At 35.7% G+C, this 20,905-nt stretch overlaps 2 protein-coding genes across 2 annotated transcripts in view; one reads left to right on the top strand and one right to left on the bottom strand.

Annotated features, from left to right (window-relative positions):
• The first annotated feature begins 675 nt into the window (after positions 1–675).
• Positions 676–4,753, top strand: LOC136034677 (nuclear protein localization protein 4 homolog). The gene has a single exon (XM_065716002.1). It carries the CDS (start codon positions 676–678, stop codon positions 3,814–3,816), a length of 3,141 nt encoding a protein of 1,046 aa, XP_065572074.1. The 3' UTR covers positions 3,817–4,753.
• A 5,268-nt stretch (positions 4,754–10,021) lies between these two features.
• Positions 10,022–20,905, bottom strand: part of LOC136039625 (serine/threonine-protein kinase Warts-like) — a 63,440-nt gene continuing 52,556 nt past the window's right edge. Inside the window, exons 11-13 of the mRNA XM_065723526.1 lie at positions 20,674–20,852; positions 16,531–16,856; positions 10,022–11,238 (exon numbers count right to left, since the gene is read on the bottom strand). Coding sequence (XP_065579598.1) covers positions 10,816–11,238; positions 16,531–16,856; positions 20,674–20,852 — 928 coding nt within the window. The 3' untranslated portion in view covers positions 10,022–10,815. The remainder of the gene's footprint in view (positions 11,239–16,530; positions 16,857–20,673; positions 20,853–20,905) is intronic.

Raw genomic sequence — 20,905 nt, forward strand, 5'->3', positions numbered from 1 at the left:
CTTCGAACTAGACTTATTAAGAGTTTTAGAAACTCATACCCCAGGGGTAGGATACAGGAAATTAGGTTATATAGAATTTATTTACCCAGACAGGAAAGATAGATTACTTAGAAGGAAAATACGTAGACAGGGAGTAGGGCTTATAATGAATTCGGTAGCAGCTAAGTCTTGTTTAAGTTGGGAAGCTATTAATAATAGAATGCTAGTCACTCATTTATGACTAAAAAGTTCAGGGTATCATTCACAGTCATATATGATCCTGTAGAGCTAACTGACGGAGATAGTTGTGACTCGGAGGAATTTGGAATAGACGATATTCTTGCGTTGGAAAATTGGGTGTAGGAAAAGAAAACAGCAATGGCTAAAGGCCACTGTAATTTTGTAAATATAACAATCTAGTTAAAACCAATTTTTAGTAATAAAATAGCCCATAGGTTAAGAAAATATTTTAATGCATAAGACAGCTAACCATATTGAGTATGTTATTTTAATTTATATTTAGCGGCAAGGGCTGATTCGCACTTGAATGACGTCATACAATAAAAAACACGTAGTTACAAAACCGCTTTATGTTATTAACGCTAAATGTGAATCTGCTAATGACGCATTACGTCATCAACGCTATATATAAATGAGTTTTTACACGTACAGATTTCAGTTTCAAAAAATAAAGCAATGAGAGAAGATAAAAAAAAGTTAAACGGAAGTGACGATTGTAATGTAGAATCATCTCTAGATAACTGTGCTTCTGAGGCTATAAACTCAGCTTCTGTGCGAATAAGCGAGCCATATTCTAGCTTGACAAAAGTTTGTAAGCGAATGAAGAATCTGAACATAAGCTTTGTAAATACTGACGTATCAGTACCTTTCGAGGCAGAAAGTATTTCCACAAGATTAAAGACAAGAAAAATGAGTAACCGAGGTCCTAGCAAGGCTGTAAATTTAAAAAAAAGTAAAACTCGTGAATTATGCGTTGAAAATTTGAGCGCGTCAGCACCTGTTACTGTTGAAGGTTTTTTGGAAAAACAGCCAAGAAAGATGATCCTGCGCATCCAGAGTTCAGAAGGAACAAAGCGTATTGAAATCGACTCAGGTGCTTCAACCAAGAGGCTTTATAAAATCGCTTATGATTCTTTTGGTCTGAAGAATTTCAATTTTATTATTTGTAAGGACAGAGGATCCCCAGAATCATCGAAAATTAAGTCAACCTCCTTTCAAAATATAAAGAGCCACAATTTACAAAATGGTGAATTATTATTTATAGTCCCAATCAATAATGTAGGTCATTTTGAGTCTGTGTCCAATAGTGGAGCTATGAATGGATTTGGGCCTAAGCCAGCGAAGCCCTCTGTTCAAAATAGTTCTAAGTTGAGTGTTGTAGATATGGGTGCATCAGTGCTTGTTCCGGCAGAAAGTATTTCCACCAGATTGAAGTCAAGGAAAAGGAGTAACCAAGGTCCTAGTAAAACTGTAAATTTAAAAAAAAGTAAAACTCACGAATTAAGCGTTGAAAATTTGAGCGCGTCAGCACCTGTTACTGTTGAAGGTTGTTTGGAAAAACAGCCAAGAAAGATGATCCTGCGCATCCAGAGTTCAGAAGGAACAAAGCGTATTGAAATTGACTCAGGTGCTTCAACCAAGAGGCTTTATGAAATCGTTTATGATTTTTTTGGTCTAAAGAGTTTCAATTTTATTATTTGTAAGGACAGAAGATCCCCAGAATCATCAGAAATTAAGTCAACCTCCTTTCGAAACATAAAGAGCCACAATTTACAAAATGGTGAATTATTATTTATAGTCCTAATCAATAATGTAGCTCATTTTGAGTCTGTGTCCAATAGTGGAGCTATGAATGCATTTGGGCCTAAACCAGCGAAGCCCTCTGTTCAAAATAGTTCTAAGTTGAGTGTTGTAGATATGGGTACATCAGTACTTGTTCCGGCAGAAACTATTTCCACCAGATTGAAGTCAAGGAAAAGGAGAAACCAAGGTTCTAGTAAAACTATAAATTTGAAAAAAATTAAAACTCGTGACTTGAGCTTTGAAAATTTAAGCGCGTCAGTACCTGTTATTGTTACAGGTTTTTTGGGACAACAGTCAATAAGAATGATCCTGCGTATTCAGACTTCACAAGGAACAAAGCGTATTGAAATTGACTCAGATGCTTCAACCAAGAGGCTTTGTGAAATGGTTTGTGATTCTTTTGGTTTGAAAAATTTCAGTTTTATTATTTGTAAGGATAGAAGATACCCAGAATCATCAGAAATCAAGTCAAGTCCCTTTCAAAGTATAAAGAGCAACAATTTAAAAAATGGTGAATTATTATTTATAGTCCCAATCAATAATAAAACTCTTTTTGAGCCTTTGTCCAATAGGGAAGCACCTAAACCAGTGCAGTCCTCTGTTCAAAATATTTCTAAGTTGGGTGTTGGGATTGCTTTACCACTTGTGAAAAAGAATATTTTAGAAGATAAAGTTGATAGGATATTGGAACATGAGACAGGAAGGATTGAAAGGGGTCGAGACGCATTCTGTCAACATGGGTCAAATTCTCGCTGTGTTCGATGTTCGGCCCTTGAGCCCTTTGATGAAAAATATTTATCTGAACACAACATCAAACACATGTCATTCCATGCCAGCCTAAGGAAAGTTGGAAGCGCTGTTGATCGGGGAAAATTTGCTCAGCTTGATGATATCATGTGCACGCTGAAACCATTTTGTCTGAATCATCCGCCACACTTGACTGGAGGATGTTCAAGATGCCGACCCGGTGCAATAACACTTACTCGACAGCTGTATCGACATGTAGATAACGTTGAATTCGAAAATCCTCAAATTCTGGAAAGATTTTTGAACTATTGGAGAATTACTGGTAATCAAAGAGCAGGTCATTTATACGGATGGTATGAGCCACACAAAGAGGTACCTTTGGGTATAAAAACTGTTGTAGTAGCTATATATGAGCCACCTCAACAAAACTCTAGAGTAGGTATAAAGTTTCTGGATGATCCTATGGACGAAACGGTAAACAGTATTGCTAAAGAATTTGGATTGGAAAGAGTTGGTTGGATTTTTACTGACTTAGAAACAGAAGATCCCCAAAAGGGAACAGTAAAAAATTTCCGGGATAAAGAAACATTCTTTTTATCAGCTCAAGAATGTATACTTGCTGGAAAATTGCAAGGAAAACATCCAAATCCTTGTAAATATTCATCTGAAGGAAGGTTTGGATCGAAATTCACAACTTTGTGCGTTACAGGGGATGAAAATAATCAGGTTCATATAGAGGGTTACCAGGTCTCTAATCAGTGCATGTCATTAGCAAGAAATAACATACTCATCCCCACAAAAGACGCCCCCGAATTAGGCTACATAAGGGACCCTGAAAAGAACCAATACGTCCCCGATGTTTTTTACATGGAAAAAGATGAATATGGGAACGAAACATCAAAAATTGCTCGACCTTTCCCCGTCGAATATCTTTTGGTTGATGTTCCTGTGGCCACTCCCTTAGAACCTGTCTACACTTTTCACGTTCCAAAGCAGGGATCCTCATTCTCTGTGGAAAACAGATCAGACATAGGTGAAACCCAAAATCTCATGTCATTGCAGAGTTATTTAAAACAGTTCGAGCCGAACAAATTTTTAGAAGCTGCTTCAGATTTCCATTTTCTAATCTTTATAACTTCTATCGACTTTTTGCCAATTAAGGAAAATATAAAACCCTTAATCGATGCTATCAAAGCTAAGGACATGCTACAGGCTTACCATTGGCGAGAGGAACAGCCGTGGGCTACGCTTGAACAATTGCTCTAGTTCCACTGCTTTGTTCTGTGACTGGATTGTGTAGTACGTCTCGGGCACAGCTTAGAGCCGAATATACAGTTATGAAAACTCCTATCTTGCCCATGAGAATCTTTTGGTACAGAGCTCTGAACTTGGCGCCTCCTCTGAGCCCGCACTCCGACGGGTAGATCGTACTACAACACCATAGGCGGGAACACAATTTTGTTTTGTTGCATACACAGCTTAAATACCAATATTGGTAATCTACGCTATGCTGCCAGTTTTCTGTTTCCAGCCGCTAGCATCACTACCGCGCACTGTGTCCCAAAAATAACTCAAGTTTTCATAACTGTATTGGCATTTAAGCTCTGGTCTCGGGTAGTGTAAGTGTAAATATGAAGTGATTTATTTTCTTTCTCTGTAAATCAAGAAGGAAACAGAGAAAAGCTACCCCATAGAGGGGCTGAATATTTTTAAAATATAAAATTGAAATAAAAAATCATTTCTGACGTACAATATAAATGTGTTTGGCCAAGTTGAGCTAGATTCTTTTAACGAAGAATATAGTAGGAAAGTTTATGCTCAATTTTAATAGTGTAGCTCTTGCACAATTAGTAACGATCTGGCGAGTTTTGCACTCATAAATACTTTTTTTTTAGATTTATGAGGTGTTGAGTCAAATTCTGGGATTTTAGCATAAAACTGGTCTGTCGCTTTTTTTTTTATAATTCTATGTTTCTTGGATTTTATAAGATTGAGCAATAGCTGAGAAGATTGTTGCCTAAAAATACAATTTATGTTTTTTTTTTATTATTGAAATTAAAATGAAAATTTATCTGCAACAGCATTTATTTTCTTCTGTGACAAGTTTTTTCTTGTTTACACAAATAACGTTTTCTGAGTCAATTTACTTGGGTTATCTGAGATACCGTATGAAACTGATCTCACAATTATTATCGGCCTTACATTGTCATAAGTGAAAGAAAGAGGCTAAATTCTGGCCACACACCTTTTTGACTCAGTAGTTACTGTATCATAAGTACTTTTCTTTAATTGAATATGCTGTAAAATCAGAGCCCTCCACTTCAAAGAATTATCTTCTGCCTCAATTCTGTCCGCACCTCAAGAGACATGGAGGCGTCAAGAAATTACCGCCAAACACTCCTCCAATTTGCTGCTGCAACAGTGTCTCCGCACTGAGACTGGAAGGTCTGGCTGTTTTACAAATTGTTAGTGTGGGTGTGTACAAAGATGATTTTCTCTACAATCGACGATCAAACCTCTGTGGTCGCCAAAACCACCATTGGGGATTTGCTAACCTCTGCAGCCAAAGGTCATTTAAGGTTCTTTGTAGGAAAATGTTTCTGATTGTGGAAATTCAACCTTCACTATCTAGGCTCAGTTGCCCAGTTTCAGCTTCATAAATTAGTACTAGTACAACATTACTATTGAAAAGTCGGAGATTCATTCATAGCAAAAATTTGTGTGACCTCCAGTCTCTTCGGAGTCTTTTGAAAGCTTCATTATGTTGACCATTGGGAGCACTTCTTTTGATTTTCACCTAGTGTTCTCAATAACGCTGCCAGTATATTTGGAATGGATTACCTACTCTATGCACTAGGTTCCATGAGTTCTACTTGTAGATTAAGTTTGTTGCTGCCACACTTGTTCGTACAGTGCCAAGACTATTGAAACAATAATTCGGGAAACTCACTGTACAAGAACATTTTCACGAAAGGTTCGGTGATCAACTGAATCAAAGGTTTTTTTCTTTTAAGTCACCAAAAGTCATTTAGATTTTCTTGCACTATTCTCTAACGTTAGCAATAGGAGAGTGAATATCGGAGAATGAGGCCTGCCCATGGGTGATAAGGCCTGAAGTATTTAATGGGATTGTCAGATATTATAAGTAAAGGAATTTTACTCACACGATTCTAGTAGCGTCAAAGGAGAATTCCCCTTTTTAGCTGAAAAAAAAACATGTATTTTCTGTAAGGTCAATGATCTTGATTAAATTGAATTGTTAGATTCAGCGTATCATGGAACCCTACTATAGAGGATCTCCCATCTACAAATCTGAGGAATCTTTGTTTTTTTTTGCCAAAAGAAAGATCGTGGATGCTTCTTCATTTGTTCTTCTTTTGAGGGGGAGGGGGTTGATTGTATCGAACAGACAAAAACTTTTAGGGAAAATTCTTGTTAACTAGATATATGTATAGATGAATTAGTACTCATTCTACACACACAGAATTATATATAGAAACAAATGCCTAATGGCATATTTAAGCCACCATACCTTGTATCCATAGTAACTTGTCCTCTCGGATAAAATTATTAGTATAACGGTGGATTTACATAATGACCTCCAGGGTGCTGCTCAAACTAACGATGGTGACCAGTCGGAATGGTCTCAGGTCCATTGCGATGTATGACATGGCTGTATCCTCTCTCCTGTGGTCTTCACTAGCCTCATTGACTACATGCTTAGGACATTTCACTTTTGGAGATTCTGTTCAATGAGAACCGTGTTGTCTTTGATGGGATTTTCCTTATAACATTGGGCTTCTTTCTAATGTTAAAGAAGACTTATAGCAAAGTATCACAGTACTCTCCAAGCACAACCACACGGCTTGAATTGTCAATCAGTACCCAAAGATGAAGGGTCATGCGCAACAACGTCAATACAACGGCCGACTGACCACTAAATGCTGGTTCCGATGAGATAGAAGAAGTTGCAGTATTTAAGAATCTTGGAAGACTCGCAAATTCCTCCATCCACCTGAAAACCCCAGCAAAAAATTCGTCTCCCCCATCCACCTGAAAAATGTATGCATACTTCCCAATAACAAATACTATACGTACACAACTGAAAAAAATAACTTAGAGACCTTTCTCTAGGGGCTCTGGAGGGTCTCATTATCCCCAAAGGCATAGTTATGTGGCCTTTCAACTATGGTGAACAAAATGGCTGTGTCAGAATTTTGGTAAGACGATTTTGAGAAAAAAGGGGTTTGTGAGGGGGTCTAGTTGCCCTCCAATCTTTTCGATCACTAGAACTTTTGATTTTCGATCGAATGAGCCCTCTCCTGATATTCTACGACGACTGGGTCAATACGATCACCCCTGAAAAAAAATACACGCATTCGTGATCTTTCTTCTGGCATAAAACAGAAAATTCCACTTTTTTTGCGGATAGGAGCTCGAAACCTGTACGGAAGAGTTCACTGACACGTTGAGCCTGAGAGTATGATTCTTACTAAGATTTTATGACTTTTAGGGGCTATTTCTCCTTTTTTTCGAAAATCAGGCAAATATTCTCAGGGTCATAGCCTTTGATGGGTAAGACTAAACTCAATGAAATTTTTATATTTGAAATCACGAACAGTTTGATTATAGTACCTTTTAACGCTTGATCTTCAGATAAAGCCTCATTTGTTCTGTGAGAAAACAACATTTTTCAGATATTTTTCAAGATAAGAAGTTATCTATTATATTTTCTTTTCATTGAAAAATTAATTTGAAAAGATTTTCTGTCTCCAGAAGATTGATGTTCGCTGTCATTCTTGGTTGCAATCCTTCTTTGGCCTCATTCTGTGTCTCGAGCCGAAAGATGATGAAGAAAGTAGTTGATTGTTTTGCTAATTTTGACGCAGTAGATGTAAGACTGGCCGGTTCATAATTTTCAGCTTATCAGCCTTTCTAAAGATTGACGGAACACGTGCCATTTTTGTTCGGCGGGAATTTCTTCAGAGATGATTGAGTATTGCAAGTTGGGTACCATTTGGGTGGATCATTGACATAAACTTAAATAAAGTAGTCGCTCAGAATGTTTGCCATTTCCTGGGAATCTCTGACTTCATCCAACCTTCTGCTAGACTTAATTTCATTGAATGTCATAACTGGAGACGCGATTCCAAGAATTAGAACTACTTTACGGTGCTTCACTAATTACATTTTCAACAATTGTTTTTCCGAATTTCTCTGTTTATTTCTAGCGCGTAGCTATTTTTCACAATGTTTAGGGAGTTTTTTTCCAATGATGCAGCTTTTTTAGTTTGTTAACTAAACTTTATCTTTTCTCGACTTAAAAGGAAGTTTTTCGAGCACCCCTTAGCTTCACAAGTGTGTTCCTTTTTTCAATATTAATCAATAGTGTTAGAGAGTTAACACACTGTTCCTCCGTCACAGGAATAAGCAGAGATTCTCAATTAGCTGCATTAAGGTCGTTTCTCATATTTTACTATGACAACTCGCTGCAGCGCCAAGGTCAAAACAGACACGCACAATCCTCTCCGATCCCAATCTATTCAAAGCCTCCCTCTTTACACCCTATAAAAAAGTTCTCATTTTCCTTAACTCTTTCCTTACGACATTCTCCCACCGCATTCGGAACGACCTGCTTTTCGTTTAGTCCTAGATGGCTGAGAAGGCCGATTTTTGGCTATCAGTCATCCTTCATTCACAAGAACATGTCCAAGCCATCTCAAACTTTCTCTCATTGTAGCCCAAAAAGCGGGATTGAACCACATTTTTCGTAGAGCTTACTTCTGAGACACGCTTTCTCATGCTTTTGTTGCTGGTGAAAAAATAGAATAAATCCCAACAGACTTATTTTTGGCTGTGAATTCAACAAATTTGGACTGCAGTAAGTAATTTATTTTCTTGTTATATCATGCTTAATAATCAAAACAAGGTCGAATATACCAGCTCGTTGGGAAGGACGAAAATACTTTGGTTCATCAACTACTTCTAAGACTGCACTTCAAAATTTATAAATCGCACGAAAAAGCATCTTTAGAAAAATTCAATGGGTCACCATAAGAGTAGACTGGTTTATTTCCTTCCAATTTATACCAAACCTAATTGACTCAATAGACTTCCTACCATGGTAGAAATCAGCTTCAGTCACAACATACATCGACTTGATCAGTATTAGTATACCGTGTTTGTAATCGTTACTTGGAAAATTTAAAACTAGGCGATGACCAGGAATTTAATATTAGCCTCGGTGAGTATATTTTCGAGTTTTTGGGGTAAATCTCTGTCAGCAAATGAAATCAAATAATTATTGTTAATCAGAATCTCGAGCTCACTTAATTTTTAGCAAGTTGACGAATATTCGGATAATCCTTGATCTTAGATATATAGTTAGTCTTTGCATTTTGTCTACTGACTAAATGCAGACTGCTAAGAGTCATAACCACGGCTTTAAACGTCATCAATGCTGGTTGTCAGTACAGAAATGTTTGATGTAAATCTGGATTTCCTGTTTCAAAAGTCTGGTAAAGTAACTCTTCGAGGAGACGCCACTGCACCTCCTTGGTATCTACTAAGACGATCCTAGGGTGAACATTTTACTTGAAAAGGAGCATTTAATTGAATGAAAAGTATCTAATGACTTAGATATTACCTGCTCTTACCGACCTGCACTACCTTGTTCCCGTCCTGCTTTTCTGTTGTTCAATTTTCTCCTCCTGAAATCCTCTCTTACGTTTTGAGTATCTTGAAAAACTGCAATAAGATGATAGATTTTTTCTTTCAATAAAGAACTCCTCCATTTGACTTTCATTTATTTTTATCATAAATGCTCTCTATTTATATGTGTTTAAGCATATAAAATGTTTTAAAGAACCTCTAGTGCATTTAATTACTGGGATTCACTTCCAAAAGAAATTATTTCTTCTCTCTTTGTTTTTCTTCTTATTTAGTCTATTAGTACTAGTTATTAACAATTCATAAGTGCACACTATGGAGTCACTAACATGAAAACACGAAACTAACGCAATAATATTTGAATGTTTTGGAGTTCTTTAGCTTAATTTTTGGATACCCCCCACCTCTCTCGCTAGAGCGCAGATTTGTTGGAATTCCATTAAGAACAGATCAAAGTTAAGAGTCAATCAAGTACTTGGAAGTTATTTATAAAACTGTTTTACAGGTAAACTAAATTGACACATCTTGTGAACGTCTCAATAGCCGTCCGACAAATCCTTTCCGTCACTAATTTAAAATACTTCTTTAGATTTGTGAATTCTTCTCCAAATGCCCTCTTTTTTTGAACTAACACTAAACGAAACTCTGTTTTTAGTGATTGCCTATACGAAGGTGTCATCTACACCCGTTACAAGTTGATCGTATTGAAGTACAGTTTCTCATTACATCTAGATTCTTGACTTATTAAACAGAATCAAAATCAAAAGCCATTCATCCTAAGCTCTTCCTATAAATGATGTGGTTACAAGAAAGAAAATCTATTTGAAACATGATTAAATTGCATAAAAATATACAGTCCATTTATGGCAGCAGCAAAGAGCTACATATTTACATACAAAGGAAAAATGTTAAAATAAGGCACAGAAAAAAACTAATTCCAGAGAGGAGATTCACTTAAATAAATAAAACATCAATCGTTGCTTTATAAAAGGCAATATAAATAGAAAGGCACAGATACGGTTGGTAGAGTCCATTTTTTCTTCTCACTAAACTAATAAAGACAACATTTTCGTTTAAAGCAGGAAGTTGAAACAAACGCTCAGTCTCAGAATATAAAATAACAGGATAGATCTTCAAGGGAAAGTCATAAACGACATATTGCAGAATATTTCCTTTCTAGTAATAACATGGACTAAACGAAAATCACTTATCAGCTTGCCATTCCAGGAAGTAAGTAGAAAAATACACGATTGAGTAATAAGAAGCGATCTATTAACCATAAAAGAATAAACGCTTTTCATTATTCAAAGCTAACTCGAGAAGTGATTGATTAATGTCTGAGGACGCTTGGAGTGGACGGAATCCATTCTTCCCCTTTACCCACATGACAACTTCTGTACAGCCTTTTTCAATTAAACCCTTTTTCTTTTGTGACAAATATGTCTTTGGTATAGAATTACCGCATTAGTCGACGAAAAGGTAGTCAAAAAATGCCCAATTATTTGAATATACATTGACACAGTTTTCAATATCACCAAATTCCAAAATTCCCAGAAAAAATTCACTAGTATTTCATAACAACACAAATCACCCGTTTCACACATACACAGGACCATTTTGTCCATTGTTATTATCCTCAGTTAGTTTGATAGGATAGGCATGTCCATCCCCGTCGAAAAAACGCCTAAAAGTAAATTCAAAAAATGCATGGAGGGGATGAGCTTCGCTATCTAAAGTTCCATTACTTTTGTTATCATTTGAATAAAGCTTATCTTCGTCTATAGCATCAAAATTGGAGGTATCAGTTGGATGACGAATATGAGGTCGGTAGGAAGCTTTTTGATTTCGTATTCCATCAAATTCAATACCTTTGAAAAACGAGTGAACTTTAACTTCTGCGGCACCACTTTTACCGAGTCTTCGATCAGCAGAAGTGCATAATTTCAAAATCAAGTCTTTTGATTCTTTTGAGAGGTCGTGGCTCGCGGGGAATGTGAGGTAGTCTTCCCACCGAATCACCTATAAAATTTAAAACAGATTCAGCTAGTACATTGACACTACATTTTCAGTTAAAACTAGTATAGAAATACAAGAAAAAAGTCCATAAAAACAGGTTTTCCAAAGCAAACATTGTCATTCCTCCCAAAAGATTTGTACGTCAACCTAGAAATAGAAAAAAAAATACGTGGATGAAGATTTGCAAGACTTCCACGCATTACCCTGGTAAGACCATGATATTATCATTAAAAACCTCTTCCTTCCGGCTTTATATTGCTTCCATATTCACCCTCCCCAAGACCTATTACAATATAAACTAATTATTTCAGTTTGGAACGAAGACATTATGGTGACAAAACTTCAGGTGATCAACAAAAATCTAGTAGGACAGACTAAAGTACTGAAAAAGAACCGCTACCACATTTAAACAAAAGCTTCAATTGCAGTATTCTATGCCACCGGGGATTACCTAAGAAAGAGATGTCTAGCACTTAATACCTTAAAAATAGCTTTATTAAGGGAACAATTTCTTATAATTTTCTTGAGAGCATAAACCCACCATTACCATTTACTGATTCTTCTGAAGGAAAGATACAAAGACGAATCTAGATAAAAGACTAGGGAAAGCCTGGTTGCGCCAGATTTGCTTACAAATAAAGAGAAAAAAGTGTGCCAAAGCAACTTAAAAAAAAAAGAATTTCTCGTAGGAATATCTATTTATTTTTTCAATTTTATTACCCCAACTATATTTTTGTTGGATTCTGCAATTGGTCAATATACATCTATGTATCAGTGGTAAATACAATATTTCAAAATTCCTTTTGATTATTAGTAACAATTACTAGAAATGTATCACACGGAAAAATAATGGAAAATTATTCGATGTGTGTTTCACTCGAATATACTTACAGGGTGAAATCTAGTCCCAAGGAACTTCATCACTGCCATTGACATTACTACTGCACAGACATCGAAAGAAATTGGGGGGGGGGAGATCAGGATGAGCCTGCTGTTATACCGGCATCGCACACTATCTTTTTGGCTTCAGTTCTCCCGTGACTATCATTCACCGCTTTTTGATGTTTCAACGAATTATCCCCCCCCCCAAAGCATTTCTTTGTAAAAGTGTCTGTCTTTAAGCGTGATGCAACGCTCAAGTGATGCCTATTATTAATTTTGGAGAGAAAAAAACCTAACGCTTTGCGAACAATGGAGAGCTACTCCCGGTACTAATAGAGCTTTAGAGCCTTGATCATCCATAGAGATTCAATATTTGGTTCACACGTGATTAAAAGACTGGTTATGTGCATCAGCTAGTACTGTACAAAGAAATGAATACAGAAACACAATACAGACTTAGAGATGGAATGACCAAACCACTTTAGCATTTAGGTTCCTAGTTTACTTTGATCAATTCCTCCATTCACCGTTGTTCCAAATATTCCAATATATATACATATATGTATATATATGGATATATATATATGGATATGTATATATATATATATATATATATATATGATACCAAAATGTTCTTCATTTGAGACAAAATTGTGCCAAAAAGTGCAGAAAGAAGTGTTTCTCGAACAATTTGGAATATCTTGTTTGGAGATTTTTATTGACTGTAGCCTATTTGGGGTAGCATCACTATTGTAAAAAACAGAAAAAAAAAAAAAACAAAACATCTGAGGTTGATCGAAAGCAACAGCGATTTACTACTGACGAACATTATCAATTTGCTCCTAACAAGACGAAAAATTCCACTAGGCTTTATGTACCGATGAATCAGGAGATCAATCTGAATACAAAGAGGGATTCCAGCTTTTTATCAGACAAATAACAGCAAGACGGTTCATTGGAAATTCCAAAAACAGAAAAACAAGTATTCTATCAGAAACTGTTTGAAACAACAATAAGGTCTGCCAATTCCACGGCCTGTGTATAAGTTAGTCAAAAACAAAAACGCAAGAGATGTGCTCAATGTAAAAAAGTCAACAATTGAAATAAGCCTGATAATACGTGACACACATCGTGTTCATTTGAGCTACGTACTGCATGTAACTACTTTTACACCATTTATATGCACCATTACAGACCATGATAAACATATAGTGACGAATTTTAGGGCTAATTACAGCGTCATATTATTCCTAATTTATCCACGATTAAAAAAAAAAAAAAATCATAGAACCAAATCGCATCTTTTTGACAATATCTTTCCCCTGATAACCATAAGAGTACATTTGCCGCTGATCATAACTTAAAAATTGAATGACATAGTGGTGTCAAAGAAAACATTTTGAAACACATGGGTGATTTCAGCCGTACATATGTCAAACAGCTCAAATTATACACATAAAATCCTAACAGTCCAAAAAGGGCTTAAGCGTAAAAAGTCCGTGTTCACACATTTTCAAAATACCGATATCCACAACACTGCTGAAATAAAAGATATTCCATAGCATTTATGAAATGATTTTAACTACTACATCGGCAGAGTGAGCAATGGCTAAAGTACTCGAAAAGCATTACATTTCCTATCGCACTGACGATGAAACAACGTCGGTTTTATACAACAGTCAATGAATAACCCTTAGACGGTTTCAAGTGCACTGGTTAAACTTTTGATATCTTCATCCTGTTCTTTTTTTGTTTATTCCAAATTCGAACTTAGCCCTTCAGGGCTTGTGATTAGGACCCGACCAATATATCGACCGACCGATATTATTGGGTCGATATGAGGGTCATACTAGACCTACGTTGCCTGGGCAACGTGAAGTGTTGCGGCAACCTTTGTCCGGCTTCGCCGATAAAAGTGTTGCGAGAGCAACACTTTGGTTTTGTTTCTTCGCTATCGGTTAAATTCTGAAGTTGTCAAAACTATCAAAGCATTCAAAACGGCATATTCAAAGCAGAACACAATCAGTAATCACATGATCAAGTTCTTCAGCGTTGAAAAAACAACAGCAAAAGAATATCAGAAGAAGGGACTAAATTGAGTTTGCAGCCAGTTGAACTTTATCCTTTTCAATCGTAGACATCGTGACCTATGGAAACTTGGAACATTATCTTATATAATCTAGTTGGTATTATAAAGCTATTCGTGACTTTTCAGGATCAAATACCATAGATGTGCACCAATTTGCACACATTTTTAGCCTCTGATGAACCTCCTCTAGCAACCGATTCTTACTTACAAGTCCCTCTCCCGTGATATACATCCAAGTTCACCGGAAACAAATAATGGGTACACCAACTAGAAAAAGTTGCAAACCCCTTGTCGCTGAATTCATTGTAGCCTAACAGCCGATTATTACTTACAACTCCCCTACATGTCTTACAATTGGGAACCAAGTTGTTCTTACCATCAATTACACCAGAAACAGATAATAGGTACACCAATCAGCAAAAGTTGCAAACCCCTCACTGCCAAAGATGATTATAAGCTAATAATCGACTGTTGCTTGGAACTGTTGCTTGGAAGTCCCCTACATATCTCACAATTGGTGTCGGCCTATTTTTGGTTCAAGTGTGTACCTTACCACTGAAGTTGTCAACCCCTTGAAACTTTCAAACTGGTGTATGTCATGAAGGAATTTTTGTAACAAAAAATGGATGACATATACTTTGATCAGCTCATCAAGGTCTATCGATTGTCATTGAAAAAAAAATTCTATCTGTCTTAGTTCAAAAGTTGACTTTTTTGCCGGAGGCCAACTTTCTAACACCACCACTTAGAAAGGAGCAAAGGATAAGCTCTAATTTCTTTAGCAATGAGAGAACTTTTAAAGTTTAAGAGGTATATCTGATACCATTTCTCTATTGCAATCCCAAGTAGAAAAAAAAAGAATGGTAAAGTCAGCTGAAATAACGAACAGAAATGGCTAGAAACAATAGATGGCAGCACTTTCGGACACGTGGGAAAATCGCACTTTTTTGTTTCTGTAAATTTTTCTATTTATCACTCAAAGAAGATATATTGGCTGTGGGGCCGGGGAACTACCGCATATATTTAACACTTATAGATTTTAGTCCATCTTCAATTTGAAACTGGTGCCTGCCTGCTTGCCTGCTAGAACGGAGCTTTCCACTCGAAAGCAGAAACATGGTTTGATGAAACGAAAGCTTGGCTGCACAACTTCAGATACTCCTCTCTGACATAGGCTATATAACTCCAATTCACTTCGCACACCATAGGCTCTGGCTCGAGGACAAGCAAAAACCATCCTTTTTGGCCCCAGGCAAGAGTTCTACGGAGCTTTCCAAAATGTAATGTCATATTCATCAATCCGGCCTGAGGTCCACACTTTCCGTAAAAACCGCACAGGTTAGACCCTTACCAGTTTCCAGGAATAAGCTGAGATCGGCGGCATAGAAAAAAAAAAAAAAAAAAAAAAAACCGGGACAAAACCAAAGTGTTGCTCTCGCAACACAATTCATTATGAGAGAAAAAATATCGGTTATCGGCCAATATCTTTTTTTTTGTGCAACTTGTCCAGAAGACGGCACCAGATTTCCTCAGGTAATTTTTACTTGCCCAGTCCTTGTGGACGGAGCCATCAGCTAAGTCTGCCATGGCGGAGAGAGCAGCACATGTGAGTCAAAAGAAATGAAAGTATATTTGTTGTCAATACACTCCCAGTGTAGCCATGTTCTAAATGTATGGCGAATTCAAGACCGTATACCCTCTATCAAAACAACTAAAAAGAATACAATGAACCATATAAATCTATCTTATCAGATCCAAACGGCTTTGTTTGCTTTCTTGTGCTCAGAGTTTACGTGAAACTCATCAGATTTTCATGAAGAATAATTTTACGACTGGTTGACTGTCACATAAAATTACACTCGAAACTTTATAATAAAACCTAATTATCATTGCTTTATAATTATTATGTACATAATTATAAGGAATAACATAGTTATTCTTTATAACTACATATTTTTTAGAGCTTAGAAACTTCAAAATTTATGATGATAATCGAATACCAGATTTTAAGTCGCTCTTGTCCAGGAGCCTGTTTCTCGATAGTGGCTTTTCGGGACTCAATAGTATGTCGTCCGAATACTAGTTTAAGACACTTTAAGGAGAAAAAAAAAGAAAAAGGTTGTGATATTCGTTTCAAAGGGTATCTGAGCATACCGGTAACTAGATTCATTGTTTGCATTACTAATGAAAAAAAGATGAAGAAAAAAGGAGTCAATAAAAGAGGAAATAAGGAGAAGCTTTTAAAGATAGCCTAAGTGACCAAAGAGTATAGGAGAACTTCTGGCCTATGTATCCTTGATTACTTGTACAGTTCATTCACTTACTTTCATTTGAGTTTCAGCAGGCGTATTTGCCATGAAAGGCGGATGCCCTACTATCATTTCATAAAGGATTACACCAACACTCCACCAATCACAGCTCTGAGTATATCCCGTTCTTAAAAGGACTTCTGGTGCAATATAATTGGGCGTTCCCACTAAAGAATGAGCCAAACACCGTTGGTGTTGACGTCTTTTACGTCTTTCCAATGGTTTCAGAATTGTTGGCTGTCCAGTGAGGCAAGGTACATTATCCGTGTGAGGTTCATTGCACCGACACTGAATTCCCCAATCTTCACCAGGATCCATTGAATCTTGCCGACTGTGATCACCTACAAATTAGGAAGATCTAGTTTAGTAACATATTTTTCAAACAATACGGGAAAAAAACATCTTTTTGTCAGATTTTTTTGAAGAATTTTTTTTTCGCCATATTAGTCAGGAGAGACATTCAAAACCGGCGGCTCAATTCTCCATCGGTCTGGTAGGAATGAGGCAAATTTTGCAAAAAACTCAATACTGTATAATACTGAGGTAAATAATATCTCCATGTTTTATTTTGAATTTTTCGAATTTGTCCATTTCCATGGACTAGCAAAAGACAGGGGGCGAGCTCTTAAAAAAGTAGTTCTGCTACAAAAAGTACTGTATTCAGAAATTTCAAACTCTTTTTATATTTTTGGTCGACAAAATGAAAGGAGGGAGGGTCAGAATTCCCTTTAAAAAAGACCCTTGAAAAAGAGTTGACAAAGCCTGTCAAATTATAATTATAAACTTATAGCATGTATAAATATTGAAAATGTTCCTTACTACCAATCAAGGTGAGGCACTGATTATAAACGCAAGTTTTTTCGCTATATTTTCCAGATTTTAGTCAACTTTGGAATATTGCAAATTTTTAGAAAGAAATAAGGATGAATATGCCGCCACGTTCAGTGTAAAAATCATTGTCTATGCCATTTTTTTTTGTATTTCTATTACCTTTTTTTTGCCTTTTATAAATTATGAATATCAGATGTCAATCGATAATATTCCTTATTAAAGAAACGTTCAAACTATTTATTGTAAAGAATCGTAAGTAGAGGAGCGACTGTGACCAAAAATCTAGAAATCAGGATTTGTATAAATCAAGAAAATTCGCCTTCTATTCTGAATCAATGCGTAAAAACTCCTTTAGTTTGAAGTTACCCATCAAATGTTTTTAGCAGTAGAAAATTTCAAAACTTAGAAAAAAGAGGGACAAATACCTCCAAAAAAGGTCTTGATGAAAATCATACTGTGAAATTCAACATGTCTGAGAACTTAAAAGCAGAAGTTTCAAGCCACTTTCAAAAATTTCTGGAATTTATTTTTGAAGAAACAAAGAATTGCAAAGAAGAGAGAGACGAGGAAAATAACAGCCAGTGAAAAACAGAATAAAAAGACAAGAAACTTTTCGCTGTTTCACCCAACGTTCCCAGTTTGAGTGACACACTAAAAAGAATCCTAAGAAAATATAATCTTAATCTCAACTTTAAAAATTCAAATACAATATAGAGCCTTTTCAAACAGCGTCTAAAGATAAAGCCCCATTCTGGGTAGTAGTGTTTATAGAATTTCCCTGTTGTTGTGGCTGTTTTTGTGCTGATAGTACCCAATAGCAATTAGGGGAGAGATTATCAGGGTTATTCCCTGTTCTTGTGGCTGTTTTCGTGTTGGTAGAACCCAACAGCAATTAGGGGAGAGGTTATCAGAACACAGATCCATAATAAACAAAGCCATGGAGCTACGCCAAAGGCCCGATACTTTTTATTCCGCCTTAGCTCAATATGTCTATGACGACCCACATCACTTTATTTTATTTCATAATACCTTCATTATTGACTCTATTAAAGGTCTCATGCAAGTTTTCAGGGAGGAAGTTGAAATAAAAACAAACACATTCATCTAAAGGTCGCCCTCAATAGAGAAACAGGAGAAACTTTACTAAGCCCCATTTATGATGAACTTATCAATTCCGATCGTTTTTTATATCCGTCCACAAAATTATATATCGTAATCTAATAGAGTTTCTGATAATACCCTACCTGGCAAACGATTCACCTTTAAGAATGCTTTACATAAAATGAAACTGTGAAATGCCACTCAGTAATACATTTTTTCAGTTACCATTTCGTCGTTACTTCGAAAGGGTCTCTATTTTAATTTCAGTGTATATTTTGACGTTTGGTTTTTATGTTGTAATTTGGACGTTTATCTGCACTTTTTTTTATTATTCTGCACCGAGGACGGTTGAGCAGAGGTCTCAACCGAAATATTTGCATAGCTTTCTCTTCTGTTTTCACTGGCTGTTATTGTCCTCGTTTCCCTCCTTTTTGCACTTCTTTTCTTTTTGTCATGATTAACCAATTTGGTCTCAGAAATTATTTAATTTATTTTTGCTGGAGCGTGAAGCCTCAAAAAGTGCATATTAGGCATTTTCCCCGACAGGTCTATTAAATCAATCCAGATTTACTGTCAAACATTCCTTTATTTGGACAAATGCATTTAGAAAAAACATGCAATAGGAATAACGATGGGAGCGATTTTTTTTAATTGCAATAAAAAGTAGTTTCCAAGAAACCACTGTTCGTAGAAAAATTTGATTTTAGCGTGAAGATTTTTGATCGATGAGTGTGGGAGCCTTTTTATAAGCCGGATAATCTTGTCATATTATACAGAGCAAATATATATATATATATATATATATATATATATATATATATATATATATATATATATATATATATATATATATACATATATATATATATATATATATATATATATATATATATATATATATATATATATATATATATATATATAAAATATATATAATATACCTTCCAAACTCAAATAGATTGTTCCACAAAAGTTAAAAGGTAGCGCGAAGAAGGGCAAGTTGACGGGGCAGGATGACCCCCTTGTATTTTGGATAATCTTGGTTTTGATATTAACAGAAACTGGTTTTTAGAACAATCGAACAAAAGTAAAGCGTAACATTATAAATTAAAATGACCAGAAGTTTTCCAATATGAGAGGGGCTGTCACGCTCTAACTGTTTTAGAATGCAACAAAATAGCCAATTGACAACTGCCAGTGCTTTGTTTATAGATTATTTTTCAAAACATATTTAACTGAGATTTCAAAGTTTAAAGCAAATACAACTAAATAGGTTACTTTATTCTCAAAACTTTGAGAGACAAAAAGTCAGACTTTAGCGTAAAAAGCGGAATTTTGAGGTAGCGGGAAAGACTAGCCTTAATTAAATAAAAAAGAAGAAACATTTTCTCTCAGAAAGCAGAGCAAATTTATAAAATTAAAGTGAGGATAAATTTGCTTATATAAGATATAAACTAAAAACAAACGGATATTACTACGAATGAAGAAGTGAAACCCAACCGTAGAGATATTACGATGAGTTTGAATTCTTAATTTAGAGGGACATAATTGCCCCATACAAGTACGGCGTTGTCACCTTGCCTTCTAATTCCCAAAATAGCAACTGTCACTTCATTTTAACTTTTTTTGAAAAACAATTACTTACGATAGTTTTCCTATTTTTTTTTTTTTTTTTACAAAAAAGCTCTATTTAATACTCAAAATAGTAAAGTTTCATAATAATAAATATTTAAAACATAAATTACAACGTGTTAATCAATCCAGTGTTACTAGGTTGGGATACAGCAATCCCAACAAAAAAAGGGGGAGGGAGGGAGGAAGCAAAAGCTCAGTTGACCAAAGGCGTTTGGAATGAGAATTCTGCACATAAAACATAAAGACTATTTTCAAATAATTCTTAAGAAAAGTAAAAAGCGGTATTAGAACCTGAAACTAAAACAAATAGTAATATCTTGAGTTAAACCTAAAGTTCAAATTAGTTGATAAACAAAGCTTTAAACGTGAAGGAATTGTCACGAATAAGAGAGAAAAAAAATCCAGTCATTTTAGTAAATTTTGTACTTTGGAAACACACAACCAGAAATTTACAGTGAGAACATGTGAAACTGATTAACACACTACGAATTTTATTATTATGCAAAAAATCACGTAATTTCAGATCATTTTTAAGGAGACAAAAGATGTAGAATGGAAGTTAAATATCATCTCTGGGGTTTCGTAACTTACCTTGTTTAAGGTAGTATTTTGAATTGTGAGTCCAACGGAAGCCTGTACAGAGACCAAAGTCAGTGAGTTTTATGTGACCGTCTTTATCAATTAGAATGTTGTCTGGTTTGATATCTCGATGAATAAAACCCATCTTGTGTACACTCTCCACGGCACAAACTATCTCCGCTACATAAAATCTGAAATTTCAATAAAGTAATAAAACCATAAATAGTACCCTTCAAAAATGGGT

This window comes from Artemia franciscana, chromosome 2 (genome assembly GCF_032884065.1).
Source record: "Artemia franciscana chromosome 2, ASM3288406v1, whole genome shotgun sequence".
Classification (NCBI taxonomy): domain Eukaryota; kingdom Metazoa; phylum Arthropoda; class Branchiopoda; order Anostraca; family Artemiidae; genus Artemia; species Artemia franciscana.

What these genes read in the sequence shown, in the direction of transcription:
- LOC136034677 (XM_065716002.1), top strand. Translation starts at nt 676, where the DNA reads ATGAGAGAAGATAAAAAAAAGTTAAACGGAAGTGACGATTGTAATGTA.